This window comes from Sus scrofa, chromosome 7 (genome assembly GCF_054392235.1).
Source record: "Sus scrofa isolate SSC_HxYL_T2T_F1_AM1 chromosome 7, Sscrofa_HxYL_maternal_Yorkshire_Landrace_v2.0, whole genome shotgun sequence".
Classification (NCBI taxonomy): Eukaryota; Metazoa; Chordata; class Mammalia; order Artiodactyla; family Suidae; genus Sus; species Sus scrofa.
The window spans coordinates 60,476,069-60,498,623 of record NC_139389.1 but is presented as its reverse complement, the minus strand read 5'-3'; the positions used below and the strand labels follow the sequence as shown (position 1 = coordinate 60,498,623).

The following is a 22,555-nucleotide window of genomic DNA, read 5'->3' as shown; positions in this document are numbered from 1 at the left end:
AAATTTTACCTTGTTTTATTTTACTTTTTGGGGACACACCCACAGCATATGGAAGCTCCCAGGCTAGGGGCTGAACTGAAGTTACAGCTGCCGGCCTATGCCAAAGCCACAGCAACGCAGGATCCGAGCCATGTCTGAGACCTACATCACAGCTCATGGCAACGCCGCCGGATCCCTGACCCACTGAATAGGGCCAGGGATCGAACCCACAACCTCATGGTTTCTAGTCAGATTCATTTCCTCAGCGCTACGATGAAAACTCGAACATACATAATTTTAGCATCTATTTAAAAGTTTCACCAAATTCATCTGAGGTTAACCTAATATGTAAGTGTTAAAATCATTAATAAATCAAAGCTTAGATGAATCCCTGAGATCACAGAAAGATCTCTAAATCTTTTCTTTTTCTTTCTTTCTTTTTTTTTTTGTCTTTTTGCCTTTTTAGGGCAGCTCCCGCGGCATATGGAGGTTCCCAGGCTAGGGGTCCAATCGGAGCTGCAGCCACCAGCCTACCCCACAGCTCACCGCAACGCTGGACTGTTAACCCACTGAGCGAGGCCAGGGATCGAACCCCCAACCTCATGGTTCCTAGTTGGATTCATTAACCACTGCGCCACAACAGGAACTCCAGATCTCTAAATCTTTCTATCTACTCACCTTCTCTGAATATTCTGTTTACCAAAAAGAGAAGAGGTGGAGAAATGTTCACAGTGGAAGCTAGAGTTATCGTTACCTCTCCACCCCCATCTGTCTGAGGCTATAATCAAACGATGGAATATTTAGAGGTAGAAATAGATGGTACAGTGCTTCCACTGAGGGATTTAGAAATCAGCAGAGGGCAGGAGCTAATATTGGAAGAGCTGTGGAAGCAGTATATCCTATGTTACAGTTTTCTCATTCACTGTTTCTGGGAAGAGAAAATTCCAGACAGCTTACATTTATCCAGGAATAAATACTGCTCCTCATAAAAGATGACAGGAGATCCCATCCAAGGCTAATAAAAATGATCTAAAAAAAGACTGCAGAACTCTAGAAATTTGATTTAGGAAGCCATAAATCAGATTTAATGTAAAATGCCCTCATTTTTAAAGTAAAAAACATTTAAATGCGACACACAAAATCTACTGATCTGCCAGGCCTGGCCTCATAGTTCATTTGCAATCTCTAGAGAAGGAAAGATTGTAAAGAGGAAAAAAAATAAAATTACAAACTTAAAACCATGCATTTTAGCAAAGAAAGAACAGAACTGGAAGTGCATAAGATCAAAAGACAGAGATAAAAACTCATAACTTTCTCAGAATGACAAGAAGACAAAATAATTAAAATTTTAAGGTGATTAAACGGATGATTAAAAAAAAAAAAAACAGAGACCAACATATAGGTAACTAGTATTCCTGAAGAACTAACAGCAAGAAATAGGATGATGCAATAATTTAGGACTACAGGTATACCTTGCTTTATAATGCAATAATTTAAGACTACAGGTATACCTTGCTTTATTATGCCTCACAGATACTACATTTTTAAACAAATTGGAAGGTTTGTGGCAACTCTGTCAAGCAAGTCTGTTGCTATTTCTCCAAAAGCATTTGCTTACTTTGTCTCTGTGTCCCATTTTGGGAATTCTAGCAATATTTTAAACTTCTTCTTTAAAAAAAACTTTTTTTCTCTTTTCACAGCCACACCTGCAGCATATGGAAGTTACCGGGCTAGGGGTCGAATTAGAACTGCAGCTGCTGGCCACAGCCATGCTGGATTTGGGTCACATCTGCAACCTATGCTGCAGCTTGCATCAATGCCCAATCCTCAACTCACTAAGCAAGGCCAGGGATCTAACCTGCATCCTCACAGACACTATGTCAGGTTTTTTTTGTTTTTTCTTTTGTTTTTTTAGGGCCATACCTGCGGCATATGGAGGTTCCCAGGCTAGGGGTCTAATCAGAGCTATAGCTGCCAGCCTATGCCAGAGCCTCAGCAACATCAGATCTGAGCTGTGTCTGTGACCTACACCACAGCTCATGGCAACACCAGGTCCTTAACCCACTAAGTGAGGCCAGGGATCGAACCCACAACCTCATGGTTCCTAGTCGGATTCATCTCTGCCGCGCCACGATGGGAACTCCTTACGTCAGGTTCTTAACCTGTTGAGCCACAACCCCCAAACTTTTTATTATTATATTTGTTGTGGTGATCTTTGATCTTTGATGTTACTATTGCAGTTGTTATGGGCCCCACAAACTGTGCCATATAAGACAGCAAACTTAATTGATAAATATTGTTTATGTTTTGTCTGCTCGACCTACTACCATTCCCCCCTCTCTCTTCCTCTCCTCAGCCTCCCTGTTCCCTGAGACACAATAATATAGAAGTTAGGCTAATTAATAGCCCTTTAAAGGCCTCCAAGTCTTCAAGTGAAAGTCTTTTATCTCTCGTTTTAAATCAAAAGCTAGAAATGATTAGGCTTAGCGGGGAAGGCCTATCAAAAACCAAGAGAGGCTAAAGTAGGCTTCTAGCACCAAGAAGTTAGACAAATTGTGAATGCAAAGAAAAAGTTATTGAAGGAAATTAAATTACTTCAGTGAATGCATGGATGATAAGTAAAACAGCTTTATTGCTGAAATGGAGAAAGCTTGAGTATTCTGGACCACCCACAACATTCTCTTAAACCAAAGCTTAATCCAGAGCAAGGCCCTAACTCTCTTCAACTCCATAAAGGAAGAGAGAGAAGTGAAGAAGCTGCAGAATAAAAGTGTGAAGTGATCAAAGGGTCAGGAGGTTTAAGGAAAGCAGCTCTCTCCACACAGAAACGTGCGAAGTAAAGCAGCAAGTGCTGCTGTACGAGCTGCAGCAAGTTATCTGGAACATCCAGCCAAGATACTCAGTGATGGTGGCTGGTTTTTGGTAAAAAACAGATTTTCAGTGTAGACAAAACAGCCTTATATTAGAAGACAATACCATCTAGGACTCTGATAACTAGAGAGAAGTCAATGCCTGGTGTCAAAGATTCAAAAGGAGGCTGACACACTTGTTAGGGGCTAATGCAACTGGTGGCTTTAAGTTGAAGCCAATGCTCATTTACCATTCTGAAAATCCTAGGGCCCTGAAGTTAAATTTTACCATTCTGAAAATCCTAGGGCCCTGAAGAATTAAGCTAAACCTACTCTACCAATGCTCTATAACGAGAACAACAAAGCCTGGATGACAGCACATCTGTTGACAATATGGTTACTAAATATTTTAAGCCCACTGTTGAGAACTACTGCTTAGAAAAAAAAAGATTCCTTTCAAAATAGCACTGTTCCTTAACAATGTTCCTGGTGCCCCAAGAGCTCTGATAAAGATGTACACGATTAATTTGCTTTTGGAGTTCCCACTGTGGCTCGAAGGTAATGAACTCGACTTAGTATCCATGAAGATGCACATCCGAGCCCTGGCCTCACACAGTGAGTTAAGGATCTGGCATTGTTATGAGCTATGGTGTAGGTCGCAGTCATGGCTCAGATCTGGAGTTTCTGTGGCTGTGGCTTAGGCCAGCAGCTGCAGCTCTAATTCAACCCCTAGCCTGGGAACTTCCAATATGTTGAGGATGTGGCCCTAAAAAGACAAAAAAAAAAAAAAAAGGATTAATGTTGTTTTCATGCCTGTTAACACAACATCCACCCTGTAACCCAGGGATCGAAGGTTAATTTAGAACTTTCAAGTCTTATTATTTAAGAAATACATTTTGTAAGGCTATAGCTGCCATAGAGAGAGATTCCTCTGATGGATCTGGACAAAGTAAACTGAAAACCTGGAAAGGATTCTTATGCCATTAAGCACATTTGTGATGTTCTTAAGGAAGAGGTCAAAACATCAATATTAACAGGAGTTTGGAGGGGGTGGATTCCAACCCTCGAGGATGACTTGGAGGGGTTCAACTCTTCAGTGAAGGCAGGAACTGCAGATGTGATGGAAACAGTGAGAGAACTAGAATTAGAAGTGGAGCCTGAAGATATGATAGCAATCTCATGATAAAACTTAAATGGATGAGCTGTTTCTACAGATGAGCAAAGAGTGGTTTCTTGAGACAGAATCTACTTCCGGTGAAGATGCTGTGAAAACTGTTGAAATTAAAACACAGGATTTAGAGCTACATAAACTCAGTTGATAAAGCAGCAGCAGGGTGTGAGAGGACCAAGTCCAATACTGAAAGAAATTCTACTGTGGGTATGCTATCAAACGGCACCGTCTGCTACACCGAAACTGTTCGTGAAAGAGTCCATCAACATGGTAAACTTCACTGTTGTCTTATTTTAAGAAACTGCCACAGCCAGCCCAGCCTTCAGCAACCATCACCCTGATCAGTCAGCAGTGAGGCAGGGCTCTCCACCAGCAAAAAGATTACAACCCAATCAAGGTTCAGATGATTGCTAGCATTTTTTAGCAATAAAGTATTTTTTAATTAAGGTGTGCACTTTGAGGGTTTTTTAAGACATAATACTTGTACACTGAATAGCCTAGAGTACAAACTCATATGACTTTGATATGCACTGGGAAACAAAAAAAATTTGACTCACTGCTTTATTGTGGTGGTCTGGTACTCAACCTTAGGGGTATCTCTAAGGTACCTCTGTACAATAAAATTTTCTTAGTTGGAAAAATAAGTCTGCAGATCATGGAAACCACTCTTAGATATGTACCATACACCTACCTAAAGAAAGTAATCAAACTATACTCTCCAGTTAACAACAAAGGAGTGAATCAAAATAAAGGATTCAAGAGGTGTGTCATGAAAGAACTGGTGATGATGAGCACTAAAACCAATACAACCTAGAATTAATTCTAACATAGTTGAATTATTGTAATATGCTGTGTGGGTGTATAATCAGTTACCATGACACGGTCTGGAAAGGTTGAAAAGATGAAATAGCATGCTAATATTCTTGTCTTAAATAGGGAAGGTCAATAAATATTGTTTTATTATGAAATGGAGAGTTAAGAAAATTGAAGGGGAAAAAAGTAAATATAAAATTTATTATTTCCTAAACTCTAGACAGGAAAAAAAAAAGCAAACACATTCAACAGCAAAATAAAGAGCATAAAAGGAATTCTTGCTAAAAACATTTTTGAAAAACTCCATACAGAGATAATATGCATAATAGAAAAGAACATACATAACAGCAAGAAAAGAAACATTATTTGACTACATAAAAATAATAAGATGTAGGACGGAACAGCCTATGTTAGAAAAAAACAGATGAAATCATACATAAAACAGCTCTTTCAGGTTAACAGAGAACAAGTGAGGCAGTCAGTGCTTGAGAATGGAAATGTATTCAGACGAACACCTATATTTGTCACCCCTTTTCTCCTTGGATGTTTGATGATTTGCTTCATAGGGCATAAATGCCAAACAGAAATTGGCAACCTAGAAAATGGAGTAGGGAGTTCCCGTCGTGGCGCAGTGGTTAACGAATCCGACTAGGAACCATGAGGTTGCGGGTTCGATCCCTGCCCTTGCTCAGTGGGTTAATGATCCGGCGTTGCCATGAGCTGTGGTGTAGGTTGCAGACGTGGCTCGGATCCCGCGTTGCTGTGGCTCTGGCGTAGGCTGGCAGCTACAGCTCCGATTCAACCCCTAGCCTGGGAACCTCCATATGCCGCGGGAGCGGCCCAAGAAATAGCAATAATAACAACAAAAAAGACAAAAGACAAAAAAAAAAAGAAAATGGAGTAGTCCTCACTTGATTGAAAAGACAAAAACTGGAATTCAAAGCTAGCAAAGCAGTCAGCCAATGATCCGAAAAAGAATACTTAATAGAGAAACAAGACCAACATTTTGTGCATAACTTCTCCTTGAGGTATTTGTCAATTCTAAAGCCATGCACAACCAAAAAAAAAAAAAAAAAACTACGAGGAGTTCCCGCTGTGGTGCAGCGGATTAAGAATCTGACTGTGGTAGAATGGCCATCATTAATAAATAACAAGTGCTGGAGGGGGTGTGGAGAAAAGGGAACCCTCCTGCACTGTTGGTGGGAATGTAAACTGGTACAGCCACTATGGAGAACAGTTTGCAGATACCTTAGAAATCTATAGAACTTCCATATGACCCTGCAATCCCACTCTTGGGCATCTATCCGGACAAAACTCTACTTAAAAGAGACACATGCACCTGCATGTTCATTGCAGCACTATTCACAATAGCCAGGACATGGAAACAACCTAAATGTCCATCGACAGATGATTGGATTCGGAAGATGTGGTATATATACACAATGGAATACTACTCAGCCATAAAAAAGGATGACATCATGCCATTTGCAGCAACATGGATGGAGCTAGAGAATCTCATACTGAGTGAAATGAGTCAGAAAGACAAAGACAAATACCATATGATATCACTTATAACTGGAATCTAATATCCAGCACAAATGAACATCTCCTTAGAAAAGAAAATCATGGACTTGGAGAAGAGACTTGTGGCTGCCTGATGGGAGGGGGAGGGAGTGGGAGGGATCGGGAGCTTGGGCTTATCAGACACAACTTAGAATAGATTTACAAGGAGATCCTGCTGAATAGCATTGAGAACTTTGTCTAGATACTCATGTTGCAACAGAAGAAAGGCTGGGGGAAAAATGTAATTGTAATATATACATGTAAGGATAACCTGACCCCCTTGCTGTACAGTGGGAAAATAAAAAAAAAGAATCTGACTGTGGGAGTTTCTGTCCTGGCTCAGTGGAAACAAATCTGACTAGCATCCGTGAGGACAGTGTGTGCACTGGGTTAAAGGGTTAAAGGTTCTGGCATTGCCACAGATGCGGCTCAGATTCAGTCCCCGGCCTGGGAACTCCATATGCCCCAGGAGTAGCCATTTAAAAAAAAAAAGAGGGAGCTCCCATCGTGGCTCAGTGGTTAGTAAACCCGACTAGCATCCATGAGGATGTGGGTTCGATCCCTGGCCTTGCTCAATGGGTTAAGGATCCAGCGTTGCAATAAGCTGTGGTGTAGGTCACAGATGTGGCTTGGGTCTGGTGTTGCTGTGGCTGTGGTGTAGGCCAGGAGCTGTAGCTCCAATTAGACAGGGAGCTTCCATATGCCGCAGTTATGGCCCTAAAAAGCAAAAAAAAAGAAAAGAAAAAAGAAAAAAGCAGATATCAATGAAGTGGAAAACATATGCACAATTGAGAAAAATCAATAAAGCAAGAAGTTATTTCTTGGAAAAAATTAATAAAATGGATAAACTTCTAGGTGAAGCTGACTGAAAACACAATATACCATGTCAGAAATGAAAAGGGGACATAATTTAGAGACAGGGGACATAATTCACAAACACCGAGACAGTAAAAGGATATTATGAAATTCACGTTAACAAATAAAAGTCTAGATGAAACTGTTACAAAAAGAAACAAAATCTGAAAAGTCCTACTCTACTCAAGAAATTGAATCTCTAATTAAAATCTTCCACAAAGAAAATGCTAGATCTAGAGTAGCTTCACTGATGAATTCCCCTAAACATTTAAGGAAAAATAGCACCAATTTTTCAGAAACTCTTCAAAATGGAAAAAAGAAATATTCTTAACTTTTGTATTAGACCAGCATAAACTTGATAATCAAAATCTGACAATTTCATTAGAAGAAAGGAAAATTATGGACTAATTTCTTTCATGAAGTAGTCCTAATTTTTTTTTTTTAATTTAGCAAACTGGACCTAGTAATATATAAAAAGGATAATGCATGACAACCAAGTCTGGTTTACATAAGGATTTCAAAATAGGCTTAATTTGGAAAATCAGTCACTATATTAAGAGAATAAATGGGAAAAGTATATCAATAACTCTGAAGAAGAGAAACATTTGATAAAATTCACGATAAAACTCTTAGCAGACTACTAACAGAAGGAAGCGTGCTTAATCCATTAAAGGGAATCTACAAAAAATTTATAGCAAGCATACTCAGTGGGGAAATACTGAAAACTTTCTGCCTAAGACTAGAAGAAAACAAAGATGTTCACTGTCAGTACTTCCATTCACTAATACGCTAGAGGTCCTAAGGCATACAATAAGGCAAGAAAAAGAAATGTCTAAGGATTAGAAAGAAATAGAATTATTATTGTTTTCAGAGAGCACGACTGAACATGTAGGCTAAGCATAATGACCTACAAAATAAATTACTACAATTTGTGAATTTAGCAAGAAACACAGGAAAATCAACTGTATTTCTAGATACTGGCAAACAATCAATTAGGACACGGAAATTAAAAAAAAAATCATTTGCAATAACATTTTAAAAATAAAATACAAACAGAATAAGCCTCTCAAAAAATATAAGACCTCTACCAGAAAACTCAAAATATTACTAAGAGAAATTTTAAAAGACTTAAATCATGGATTTTAAAAGACTTAAATCATGGATTGGAAGACTCAATATTATAAAAATGTTAGTTATCTCCACATCAATCTATGGATCAATGCAACTCCAATCAGAATCCCATGAAATTTTTTTTTGGTGGAAACTGACAAGCTGATGAAGACATTTATTTATATGAAAATACAAAAGACCAAGAATAGCCAAGATAATTCAGAAGAACAACAAAGCTAGAGGACTTTCACTACAAGATCTCAAGACACAGTATAAAACTATAGAAACAAAAAACACACAATTGGTACAGGGACAAACAATAAATATTCCAAAAACAGATTCATTCTTATTCAGTCACCTGATTCACAATTAAATCATCAGCACTGCAGGGTGTGGGGGCAAAGACAATTTTTAATATACAGCTAAATGGGAAAAAAATGAACCTCTACCTCACACCATACACATGTGTGGAAAAACAACACAAAAGGCAAAAATCCAACTGGATTACAAACTGAAAAGTTAATAAGATTTCTAGATGAAAATCTAAGAGAATATCTTCATAACACTGAGGCCAAAATTTCTTAAAGACATAAAAAGCCTTCGCTTTAAAGGGAAAAGATAGATAATTCATTAAAATTAGGATCGCCAATTATCAGAGATTAAAAAAAATAGAAAAAAATCAATATGAAAGGGCAAACAAAATTGATAAAACTCTGGCCAGACTCACCAAGAAGAGAGAAAACCCAAATAAATAAAATAAGAAATGAAAAAGGAGAAATCTCAACTGATACTGCAGAAATACAAAAAAAAAACATAAAAGAATACTATGAACAATTATACACCAACAAATTTGACAACCTAGAAGAAATGGACAACTTTCTAGAATCATACAGCCCACCAAAACTGAATCAAGAAGTAGATCATTTGAACAGACTGAACACTAGAAATGAAACTGATTATGTAATAAAAACACTCCCTACAAACAAAAGTCCAGGACCAGACAGCTTCACAGGTGAATTCTACCAAACATACAAAGGAACTTCTAATTTTTATATATTTATAATATATAAAGTATTTTAAAAGATATAAAGTATATATAATTTGAAATATATATTATAATACATATATTATTATCTTGAAGGGCTATTAGGAGAACCTAATGAAATTATATTCACAAATGCTTCTCCCCCTCTCACAGGAAGACAGACCACTCATTAAAATAGTTTAGAATAGATTTTGGACGGATTATGCCTTACCAGCTGCAAACTCCTCAATGGTCATCAGTGGGAACCGGATCAATGACAGTGCTTTCCCTAGAACTTTCTGTTTATTTCCAAAAGTCACAGGCAATTGTTGTCTTTGACACTCTGCTTCTGCCCATCGCACAACAGCTCCAAAAAGTCGACTTTCTCTGATACTAAGAGTGTCTCTTTCTAGAACTGCACAGAGTGTGTCTATAGGTAAAATAAAAAAATAAGTCAAATTAGGAATATTTTGCTTTTTAACAAAAATACTGACAAACATATTAAAACTTCCAATTTAGAGAAATAATAGGTTAGATATTTAAAATGATAGGCCTTATACTTAAAATACTAAAAGCATTAAAAGGAATTAAACTGCAAGTTTTCTTTAAAAATTTGTACTGTGAAGTTATACTTTTTACATATCATACATGGAAGCTTAGATATAGGATCCCCTTATATATTAATGCCATTTATCAAACTCAAACATTCAGAACAAAAACAATAAGTCAGAGAAAAAGGCTCCTAATCAGTAATGAACAAATTTATAAAGTCTACAGATAATGATTTATCCATTCATTCAGCAAATTTGTTTTTGTTTTTGTTTTTTTTTTTTGGCTTTTTAGGGCTGTCCCTGTGGCATATGGAAGTTACCAGGCGAGGAGGTCAAATTGGAGCTGCAGCTGCTGGCCTACACCACAGCCACAGCAACCTGAGATCCAAGCCACACCTGTAGCCATAGCTCATGGCAATGCTGGAGTCTTAACCCACTGAGTGAGGACAAGGATCAAACCTGCATCCTCATGGATACTAGTTGGGTTCACTACCGCTGAGCCACAACAGGAACTCCTCAATCAGCAAATACATTTTTTTTTTTTTTTTGCCATTTCTTGGGCCGCTCCCGAGGCATATGGAGGTTCATAGGCTAGGGGTCCAATTGGAGCTGTAGCCGCCAGCCTATGCCAGAGCCACAGAAACAGGGGATCCGAGCTGCGTCTGCGACCTACACCACAGCTCACGGCAACGCCGGATCCTTGACCCACTGAGCAAGAGCCAGGGATTGAACCCAAAACCTCAGGGTTCCTAGTTGGATTTGTTAACCACTGAGTCACCATGGGAACTCCAGCAAATATTTCTTATTAAGCACTCACAATATACCAGGCACTTTTAGACACTGAGAATACATCACTGGACAAAATGTTAAACATTCCTTGCCTTCATGGAGTTTACATTCTAACAGGGGAAACAGATTAAATAAACATAAGCTATAATGTTAGATAATAAAAATAGGAAAAAAGAGCAGGGTAAGAGGAATGAGAAGTATGGTTTAAACTAGGATGGTCTGAATAGGCCTTGCCTGAGTTCAGACCTGAAAGAGGTGGGGGGGGGGGCGGTTAGAAGCCAAACAGACACCCTGAGGGAATGAGCACTCCAGGAAAGGCCAAAGTGACAGTGCCTGGCATACCTGAGGGACAGCCAGAGTGGCAGGAGTGGGCAGGAGGGAACAACAGTGGGTGATGAGGCCAGAAACATGGGGGGAGGTAGGGATGATCATGTAACAGGCTATATAGATCATCTGGCTTTTACTTTGAATAAAAAAGGGAAGACATTCATGAAAAAGAGGGTTTGGAGCTATGACATTTGATGTTCTAAAAGGATCACCCTGGCAGCTGTATGACAAGAGACGGCAGTGGAGAAAAGAGTGCAAATAAGATCAGTTAGGAGGTTCCGGCACTGATCCTGGTCAGAGGTGAAGGTGGCCTGGACCAGGAAGAAGTAATGAAAACTCAGATTAAGGATATATTCTGAAAGAAGACTTGAGATTTCCTAGCAGACTGGATATAGGGGGTGAAAGCTTGAGTCAAGGATAATTCCAAGTGTAGAGTCTAAGCAATGGAGGGAGAATGGTGGCACCAACTGAGATGAGAAAGACTACACAGGAACAGAGCTGGGGGTGATGGGAGGGGAAATAAGAGGTTTAATTTTGGACATGTTAAGTTTGGAAGCTCTATTTGACATCTAAGTATAAATGTCATGACTGTAACTCAGGCCCTCCCTCAGAATCCTTCTCCTCTTATCACAGGCAAAATTAAAATAGGCTGAGTTATTTTTAAGCTACAGTAGACCAATTAACAGTTAGTTCAGAAATGGGCTTCAGAAGCCAACACACTGAAATGAAATGATAAGCTGCAATCTAACAGGGCCTAAGAAGAAAAGAAATTTGTGAAAAGCAGACATAAATACTTGAAGAGCACTGCAGTCAAAAGTCTTTCATACAAAGAGATTAAAAAAACAAACCAAACCCAGGAGTTCCCGTCGTGGCGCAGTGGTTAACGAATCTGACTAGGAACCATGAGGTGGCGGGTTCGGTCCCTGCCCTGGCTCAGTGGGTTAACGATCCGGCGTTGCCGTGAGCTGTGGGGTAGGCTGCAGACGCGGCTCGGGTCCCGCATTGCTGTGGCTCTGGCGTAGGCCGGCAGCTACAGCTCCGATTCCACCCCTGGCCTGTGAACCTCCATGTGCCACGGGAGCAGCCCAAGAAATGGCAAAAAGACAAAAAACAAAAAAAACCAAAAAACAAAAAAAAACAAAACCCAAAACTTCAGAGACCTAAGCACTTCATTGTACAATAACTGGTACTTGTAATAATGAGCACTGATAGTCACAAGAATTCTAAATTAGAGTCAATATGTATTGTTTAACAATGGCAAATAAAGTCAACTGTATTTTTCAGGTATTTTTCTCAAATGGCCAAAATAAATGCCTTAGGTCTTAAAAAGGATTGTTCTAGATGTACAGAAAAATTATTTACATGGAACCTGACTTTCTGAAGAACCTCAATAAAATAAACACTACTATAAAATACGTAACAGTTACACTTTAAGTTAAATTTAAATAAAAATGAGGATGCTATACTTACATATAGCAGAAATCAATGAAAACATTAAAATATAATTAAAATGCCCAGAAACACACATCTAAGAATTTATTAAAAACAAAATTCCATGGAAACAACCCAAATGTCCATCGACAGATGATTGGATTCGGAAGATGTGGTATATATACACAATGGAATACTACTCAGCCATAAAAAAGAATGACATCATGCCATTTGCAGCAACATGGATGGAGCTAGAGAATCTCATACTGAGTGAAATGAGTCAGAAAGACAAAGACAAATACCATATGATATCACTTATAACTGGAATCTAATATCCAGCACAAATGAACATCTCCTCAGAAAAGAAAATCATGGACTTGGAGAAGAGACTTGTGGATGCCTGATGGGTGGGGGAGGGAGTGGGAGGGATCGGGAGCTTGGGCTTATCAGACACAACTTAGAATAGATTTACAAGGAGATCCTGCTGAATAGCATTGAGAACTTTGTCTAGATATTCATGTTGCAACAGAAGAAAGGCTGGGGGAAAAATGTATACATGTAAAGATAACCTGACCCCCTTGCTGTACAGTGGGAAAATAAAAAAAAAAAAAAACAAAATTCTCTTCTGCAATAGTCTATACACTCATAATATTTGTTTAATAACAAACATATCTATCATTCCAGCAAAGACATCAACCCCCACCCCCACCCCCCAGAACACAGAAAGGACTCAATAATATGTTAAAAATGAAGAGATTAGGGAGTTCCCATTGTGGTGCAGTGGAAATGAACCTGACTAGTATCCATGAGGATGGGGGTTCCATCCCTGACCTTGCTCAGTGGGTTAAGGATCTAGTGTTGCCAAAAGCTGTGGTGTAGGTCACAGATGCGACTCAGATCCAGAGTTGTGATGTAGGCTGGTGCTGTAGCTCCAATTTGACCCCTAGCCTGGAAACTTCCATATGCTGCAGATAAGGCCCTAAAAAGCGGAAAAGAAAAAAAAAGGTTACACATAATTTTTTTTAAATCTAGTTTTTTTTTTTTTTCCTTCTCCTACAGCTGAGCAGAGGAGTATAAACTAAGGCTCCAGGAAATCTTTTCAAAGGTAAATGAATGTAAGTCAATACACCTCAACACTTGAAGGGATTACAGATATACAATGACCATAACATTTAATCATTAAATAGAAAAACAGAGGACTTGGACCTACATGTCTCTACCTTGTATGCTAATAACTTCAGTAAAGACAAATGTGAAAACTTAAGACTCAAAAAAAGTGCATTACACTGCTCTTGGCATAATGTAAATTCAATTTGTTCTAGCAATGTGGCTTATCTTCCTCCTCCTTTGGAAAAAGCTACAAGAAAGAAACAGTATCCCTACTTGGAAAATGGTAAGCACATCCCTCTGGAACACAGATTCAAATGTCAGAGAAAAGCACCCCCAGAATCTAAAATAGCTATAAAAAAGCTCCTGAAACCAGGTGCTCCTTTCCCTCAGCTCCTAGACTTCCCTTTCATTCCCAATTTTTAATACAGACATTTGAGGAACACTACACTACAGGGTGGAAACAAATAGGTCTTCTACTGACAGATATGTTATAATAAGAAATTACAGCTGAGAGCCTAATAACGATCATAAAACACATATGATTATGTTTCATTAAGATATACAAGACTGGATTTTAATATAAACCACTGCAAGTCAAATCAAATCAACAAAATATTTGCAGGGTCTTTATCCTGCGCGAGCACCTACGTCAAGATTCCCAGGATCCAGCGGCATGCCTAAAGTAGGAGCTATTTACAGAAAACCCTTCTCAGAGTGAGTCACCCAGATGCAGGCAGTATTATTTCAGATGAGAGTAGACTGAAGTATAAATCGAGCACTTGACAGCCCCTTAAAGGGAGGGAAATTAGGATTAAGCAATGCTTCATTACCGACATGGGCAGCGTTTAGGGCTCTCAAACATCCAGTAACTCAACAAAAATTCAACAGCACACAATGTGCAGGTTCTGGTAAGGGACCCAATCTAGCCCCTGCCCTTTAGGATAATTCAAAATGAGTATAAATCCTTCCCAAAGTAACGTTCAGTAGACCGGCCTGCCATGAGCTATAGTGTAGGTTGCAAGTACAGCTCGGATCTGGCCTTGCTGTGGCTATGGTGTAAGCTCCGATTTGACCTCTAGCCTGGGAACATCCATATGCAGCAAATGTGGCTCTAAAAAGAAAATGGAAAAAAAAAAAAAAGGACAGGCACACTAAGAAAGGGATGTTATTGTACCAGAGGAATAATTTTAAATGTCACGGAGGAGGGTGAGTATCAGTTCTTAAAGAAAGGAGTCACTGCAGAGGTCTAATCTGAGCCAAGCCATTAGACTGAGAACTAGTCATGGTGGGAAGGAAAGGCCATATCCTAGACACAGCCAGTCAGTCTACTTGGTCAATAAACATTAACTGTACACATGCTACATTCTAATGTTTTCAGTGCTGTAGACACAGCGGTAAACAAGACAAAGTTCCTGCCTTCAAGGAAAGGGAAGGTAGACAAGCAACACATACACATAACAGACAAACAGCAAGATAAAAATTTCAGAGAGTGAAACATACTATGAGAAAAACAAATCAGAGTAATGCAATTGTAATGGAACAGGGATTATTTGAGGGAATGTGGTATCTAACTTTAAGTAGGTGTAAGATGGACTGTCTCAGGTCTCCCGTAATAGGGAACTGAATGATTAAAGGGAGGTAGCCATACAGATTCAGGGGGAAAGGGACTCCAATCAGAAGGAATACTAAATAAAAAGGCTCAAAAAAACAAACAACAAAAAAACCCCTGAAATAATCACAGCCAAAGTATATGGCTAACATGGAGGATGAGAAGAATAGGAGATAGGTCAGGTGTAGACAGAGGCAGGTAGGGCCTGCCCACTCTATACAAAAATTCTGTTTTCTCTTCTTCCTGGGATATGATTAGTCTGCATCTCCCAGTCTCCCCAAAGTGAGGTGGGACCTTGTGACTGAATTCTGTCTAGTGAAATAAAAGCCAAAATGAGGGTTCCATTTCAACATTAAAGCATTTTAAGTGTGGGCGTTTTCCCTACCCATGCTTTTGCCTGTCTGCCGGCAAGAAAGAGATAAGAACTAGGCCATAGCGAATGGCAGAGCCACAAGATGGAAGAGAGCTACTCACTGGCCAGGAACACTATCTCACACTGCTCTGTGAGTATGAAATAAACTTCTATTGTGTTTGAGCCAGCATGCATTTTGGGGTTTATTTGTACAAATGTGTTGAGCTTAATGTTGGGGTCTAGCATGGCCAAGCCTGACCCACCGTGACTAATACAAGACTTGATTAGTTTTGTAAGGAGTTCTGTAAGGAGTTTGCATTTCATTCTAACTGTAGTGGGAAGACACTAGAAGCAAGGAAATGATACAATTTGCTACTGTGTAGAGAACAGACTGTATGAAAGCAAAAGTGAGTGGAAGCATGGAGATAAGAGGCAGAAAATTGAAAGGAACAGTGGCTTAGACTAAGGTGAGAGCAGTGAATCTGATAAGAAATGGTCAGGTTCAGGATACTTTCCCAACAAAGAGCTGAGAGCACTTGCTGATTAACTGTATGTTGGGTATGAAAGAAAAGAGACTAATCAGGAGTTTCCGTCGTGGCTCAGAGGTAACGAACCCAACTAGTATCCATGAGGATGTGGGTTTGATCCCTGGCCTCCTTGGTTGAGGATCTGGCATTGCCATGAACTGTGGTGTAGGTCACAGATGTGGCTCAGATCTGGCATTACTGTGGCTGTGGTGTAGGCCGGCAGCTGTAGCTCCGATTGGACCCCTAGCCTGGGAACTTCCATATGCTGCAGGTGCAGCCCTTAAAAGAAAAAAAAAAAAAAAAGAGAGTAATCAAGAACAATGTCTAGGATTTTGGTTATACACAGTGGTAACATTAAGCAAAAACAAACAAAAACTGGAAAGGAACAGAAAAGATGTGTCCCAGAGTGGGGTGTGGGGGGGGGGTCAATGGCTTTTTTTTTAGCTGAGTTGTTGGAAATGTCTATAAAATCTCCAAACGAAGAAGTCACTAGTTGGGTATGTAAATTTGGAGCCCAGAAGGAAGATAAGATTAAAGATATATATTTGGGGTTCATCATGCTGCTGATAATATTTAAAGTCACAGGCCTGGATCAGGTCTCTGCTCTCCTGCAAGACAAAATTCAAACTCCTTAGCTTGTTATTACATGTCCTCCACAACCCGGCTTTAAGCTGCCTAGCACTGCCCTTCCTCCACATTCTCTTTATCATGGGATTCCACTCGCTCTAATCTCCTTCATTATCCAAATGCTATCCATTCTTTAAGGCCCATGTCAGAACGTCCTCTGTCAAGATTCTACTAACACTACTTCAGTTTGAGGTGCTCTCCAGGCTTCGGATTGGCATAGTAATTATTTTCTATGCATCTCATTCAGAAAAGGTAAAAGTCACATTTTGCAGTACACCTTCTATTCTGTGTCTTAAATCTTAATTTTCACATATTTATCCCGACTCCCCAACGAGATGATAGCTTCCTTAAGAAAAAAGGAACTCACATCTTGGAGTTTCCGTTGTGGTGCAACAGAAATGAACCAACTAGGAACCATGAAGTTGCAGATTCGATCCCTGGCCTCGCTCAGTGGGTTAAGGATCCAGTGTTGCCATGAGCTGTGGTATACGTCGCAGATGACGCTTGGATCTGGCATTGCTGTGGCTGTGCGTGTAGGCCGGCAGCTGCAGCTCCAATTCCACCCCTAGCCTGGGAACCTCCATATGCCACATGTACAGCCCTAAAAAGCCAAAAAAAAAAAAAAAAGGAAAAATCATATCTTGCCCTTCTCTGTCTAGGACCCGAGTATACTGCTATGCCTATGGGGAGCATTCAACGAATATGTGTTTGATTTGACATCTTTTAAAAGGCAATGAGGGAGTTCTGATTGTGGTTCAGTGGGTTAAAGACCTAATGTGGTCTCTATGAGGATGTGGGTTCAATCCTGGCTCAGTAGGTTAAGGAACAAGCACTGCTCCAAGCTGTGGTGTAGGTCACAGATAAGGCTTGGATCCAGTGTTGCCGCAGCTGTGGTGCAGGCCTCAGCTGCAGCTCTGATTTGACCCCTGATCTGGGAAATTCCATATGTCACAGGTGTGGCTGTAAAAAGAAAAAATTAATAAAAATTAAAAATAATACAAGGCACTGAGGTAGTTAAGACTCTTAGGAATATTTCAGCAAAAAAAAGAAAGCGGAAACTCTTAAAGAGGTAGAATGAAATCATTTGGAAAAACCACTTATTTAAAAACAGCTTGTCCTTTGCACAACACTGTAAATCAACCAAAAGAAAAAATAACAACAAAAAGCAGCTTGTCCACCAACAGAGCTGACTAGTAATGTATTAACATTTGAAGGTAACATTTTAATTCACGGTGAACTTACCTATATCAATATCAGTAAACCCTTCTGCACTTATTGCATCCATTGTGCTTTTGTCTATTGTGTCTAGACAAAGACTAGCAAGCTGAGGTTCATCAAATAATCGGGCCTAAACATATAAAAAGATAGATAAAATAAAAGATATTTTATTTTCATGGTTATTTTATCTTCAGGCCATACATATTCAAAGCTAATACTGTAAACAGTTATAATTGTTAATTATGTAAAAAACATCTACTTAAAATATAATTATAATGTTTACACATTCTTTTCTTTTCTTTTCTTTTTTAATGGCTGCACCCAGAGCACATGGAAGTCCCGGGGCCAGGGACTGAATCTGAGCCACTGCTGTGGCCTCTACCACAGCTGCAGTAATGTCAGGCCCTTTAACCCACTGCACCTAGCCAGGGATTGAAACCATGCCTCCACAGTTGGATTCTTAACCCATTGCACCACAGCAGGAACTCCTGTCTATACATTCTTAAGACTTTTCACTCCACAATCAGAAATAAAAGCTAAAAGTGAAAATGCCGTGCTGTGATAATAATAAAGTCATATGTTACTTTTCTTTTGCTATGCAGAGAGATGTACTGCCTAGTTTCTTATACGTTACTTATTTTGATCTGTAATGGACACTTTAGGTTAAACAAGGCAGATGTTACTCCCTTTTCCAAATGAGGAAACAGGTTCAGACTTGCCTAATATCATCTAGCTAATAATGTTCCAAAGCCAGTATTTAAATCCAAGTCAAGGCGATAATATTAATTGTCAAGCATACCAGTACAAAGAGATCAGATTTTTTTCCCCATTTCCTGTTTTGATGAGAAATGAGGGGGATGAGAATAAAGAACAAGAATTTTAGAGCATGAAAGCTCTGGGAATCTAAGCAAAAACTAGTCTGACAACAGAGGAGCAAATAAATAAATTCACATGATGGTATACTAAACAATAACGAGGATGAATGATCCACAACTACACACAACAATATGAATGAATCCCACAAACTTAATGATAAGCAAAAGGCAGCACAGTATAAATCAAGCAAAAGACTACACGGCTGACTCTTGAACAACTTGGGGGCTAGGGGCACTGACCCTCTGTGCTGTCAAAAATCCACCTACGACTTACAGGTGGCCCTGGCCCTCTGTGTCTGAGGCTCCTCCACAGCCATGGATTCAACCAACCACAAGCTGTGTAACGTAGTGTTTACTATTGAAAAAATTCCAGGGAGTTCCCTTGTTGAGCAGCAGTTAACGATCGGGCATTGTTACTGTAGTGGCTCAGGTTGCTGCTGTGGCATGGGTTTGATTCCTGGCCTGGGAACTTCCATATGCTGTGGGGTGTGACCAAAAAAAAAAAAAAAATTCCACATACAAGTGGGCTCATGCAGTTCAAACTTGTGTTGTTCAAGGGTCAAAGGTATACTTACTGTATGATTTCAGCAAAGCTAATCTAGGCCTTTAAAAAGTCAAAAGTCAAACTTGTGTGCTTTATCAGGATGTGTATTTTAATTCAAAAAAACACATTCAAAAGTTGGGAATGGGATTCAAACACAAATGAAATTTTTAAAAACCTTAACACTGAAAAAGGAGATATGATAAGTATGCTAATGACCAATCTTCATCCTGGTCTAGGATCAGCTCTGTTTACATTTAATAGCATGGGCAAAAGCCTACTGTTTGTATTTTATTTTATTTTATTTTATTTTTTCAATTCTACATGTTATTTTTCCTTTTCGGCGACTACCGTGGCATGCGGAAGTTCCTGGGCCAGGGATCAAACCTATGCCACAGCAGTGATCATGCTGGATCCTTAACTCTCTGCACCACAAAGGAACTCTTAAGAAAGTGTATTTTAACTGTCAAAATTTAATTTAACCCACTGCACCACCAGGGAACTCCTATTTGTATTTTAGTTTTTTCAACTGACTTGGTAATTTTTTCGTAACACTGTTTCTTCTAGCGTAAGATTCAGTTTAGGATCATAGTTCATGTTTTTTGGGTTTGTGTGTGTGTGTGTTGTTGTTGTTGTTTTGTTTTTTTATAGCCGCACCCAAGGCACATGGAACTTCCCAGGCCAGGGGCTGCATCAGAGCTACAGATGTAGCCTATGCCACAGCCATCACAACACTGGATCTGAGCCACATATGCAACCTGTGCCACATCCTGTGGCAATACCAGATCCTTAACTCATTGAGTGAGGCCAGGGGTCGAACCCACATCCTTACAGAGACAATGTTAGGTCCTTAACCTGCTAAGCCAAACAGAAGCTCCTGTGTATTTTTAAAATACATAAACTAGTACATTTTTAACAAGTGAAATTCTTATGTCAGCAGGTATCTTAATTGGCCAACCTGATTTTCATAGCTGAGTTAGTGTGCATGCAAAAATTGACATTTTATTCTAAGAAAAACAATTTTGGTAAAAACTATTTTATTCAGAGTAGCAATATTTCTGTCACTCAGATACAATGTCAAATTTCCTTTGGAATCTACTGCTGTTACTTAAGAATAAAATTAATTTTCTCAAAATTTAGTCTGAGTCTGGCATTATGTGATAAAACAGCACTATTTTTTATGACTGTACCACTTCATAGAAAGTGTTCTTCCCTGTGCAATCCATGCTGGTGTAGAACATGGCCCTTTGTTTCAGAGGGAAGAAGCTGGCATAGGTCTTCTCAAGTAAATGAACATGCTCCATTCAAATGACTCCCTTGGCAGGAACAAGAAATTCACATGACAGTTTGTGGGCTAATTCACATGACCCACCAATGAAAAATTTGCAGTAATGTTGAGTTCTCAGATCAAGGCACTGAAACGTTCCTTTTCTTCTCAGTGATGTCTGTTAACCCTTGCTACTCAAAGTGTGGTCCAGAAGCAATGGCATCATCTGAATGCCTGTTAGAAATGCAAACTCTTGGGCCCCACCTCAGCCTACTGAACGAGAAAGTGTATTTTTTGGCCATACCTGCAGCATGTGAAAGTTCTGGGGCCAGGGACTGAACCCATGTCATGGCAGTGACCCAAGCCGCTGCAGTGACAACACTGGATCCTTAACTCTCTACACCACAAAGGAATTCATAGAAAGTGTATTTTTTTTTGTCTTTTTGCTATTTCTTTGGGCCGCTCCCGCGGCATATGGAGGTTCCCAGGCTAGGGGTGGAATCGGAGCTGTAGCCACCAGCCTACTCCACAGCCACAGCAACTCGGGATCCGAGCCGCGTCTGCAACCTACACCACAGCTCACGGCAACGCCGGATCGTTAACCCACTGAGCCAGGGCAGGGACCGAACCCGCAACCTCATGGTTCCTAGTCGGATTCGTTAACCACTGCGCCACGACGGGAACTCCAGAAAGTGTATTTTAATTGTCAAAGTTTAATTTATTCATTTCTGAATTTTAAAAATAAAAGTAATTAAATGACCCTCTCTATGCACAATAAAACTCCTTAGACAATAAAGGATCTTTGGATCATCAACTTCTTTTGTTAGATTTTCACCACAAATTCAAAAGAGGAAAAAAATGCAGGGAGATATCACTTATTAGTTATATAATCTTGCTCAGTTTATTTCGCCTCTCTGTGCTTCAATCTCCTTATCTATAAAATGAGAATAATAAGTCTTCACCTAGAAAACCTACATCTCCTAAAGTTACTGTGAAGATTAAATGAATCAATCCATACGAAGTGCTCAGAATGGTACCTGGCACACAATAATCACTCAATACATTCTGCTTTTATCATCATCAATACCTTACTGGTTAAGGTGGAGACCTTACTTTTACCACTTGCTACCTAATGTTATATAAGATATTCACCTCTTAAAGCTTCCATTCCTTCATCTTTAAAGTGGGAATAATAGTAAACAACATCACAGCTATAACGTGGGGTAAACGTGATAAGATATACAAAGGGACTAGCTTAGTGTCTGGCACACAATATATATAGACATGGAGTTCTGTGATTATGTCCAAGAGGAGGTGATATCAGTATGTTCTTTCTTCTGTAACTATAAATACTTGATGACAGAAGATTAAAAAAAAAAAAAAGGTGCCATCAGTCATTTTTGGATATGACAGAATAGATGCAGAAATGAGAAACATGGGCTCTGAGCTCTGGCCTCACAGAGCCTGTTGTCAGACTTTGAACATGGAGTTAACTAGCCCAGGTTTTAGTTTTTTCATTTGGAAAATGATAAGGTTAAGCTAAGGAATATCTACTACTAATTATCCATTACTAAACCATTATTTCTATTACTAGTATTCAATAAGATTATATATAATCAACTTAAGACATCCCCCCTCCCCATTTTATTTTATTTGTATTTTTAGGGCCATGTCTGCAGCATATGGAAGTTCCCAGGCTAGGGGGTAAATTGGAGCTGCAGCTGCCGGCCTAGACCACAGCCACAGCAAGGCCAGGGATCAAACCCGTATCCTCTTGGATACTAGTCTAGTCTGGCTTGTTACCGCTGAGCCACAATTTAACTTGCTTACATCTAGAAAGACCCTAGCTCCAAATGAGCTCACATTCTGAGGTAGTAAGGATTATAATTTCAAAATGTGAATTTTGGGGGACACAATTCAACCCCTTAACATGGTTACAGATTAGCTTAGCATTTTCAAAATAATCT

General features: G+C 39.4%; 1 protein-coding gene across 2 annotated transcripts in view; it reads right to left on the bottom strand.

The window, feature by feature from the left end:
• BTBD1 (BTB domain containing 1) overlaps positions 1 to 22,555 on the bottom strand; it is a 49,261-nt gene that overhangs the window by 13,566 nt on the left and 13,140 nt on the right. For both annotated transcript variants that reach the window (XR_014810411.1, XM_001929165.6), the window contains exons 3-4: positions 17,930 to 18,035; positions 9,597 to 9,794 (exon numbers count right to left, since the gene is read on the bottom strand). Coding sequence is in view for 1 of the 2 variants with exons in the window: in XM_001929165.6 (XP_001929200.1) it covers positions 9,597 to 9,794; positions 17,930 to 18,035 (304 nt within the window). In the remaining variant the exon portion in view is untranslated. The remainder of the gene's footprint in view (positions 1 to 9,596; positions 9,795 to 17,929; positions 18,036 to 22,555) is intronic.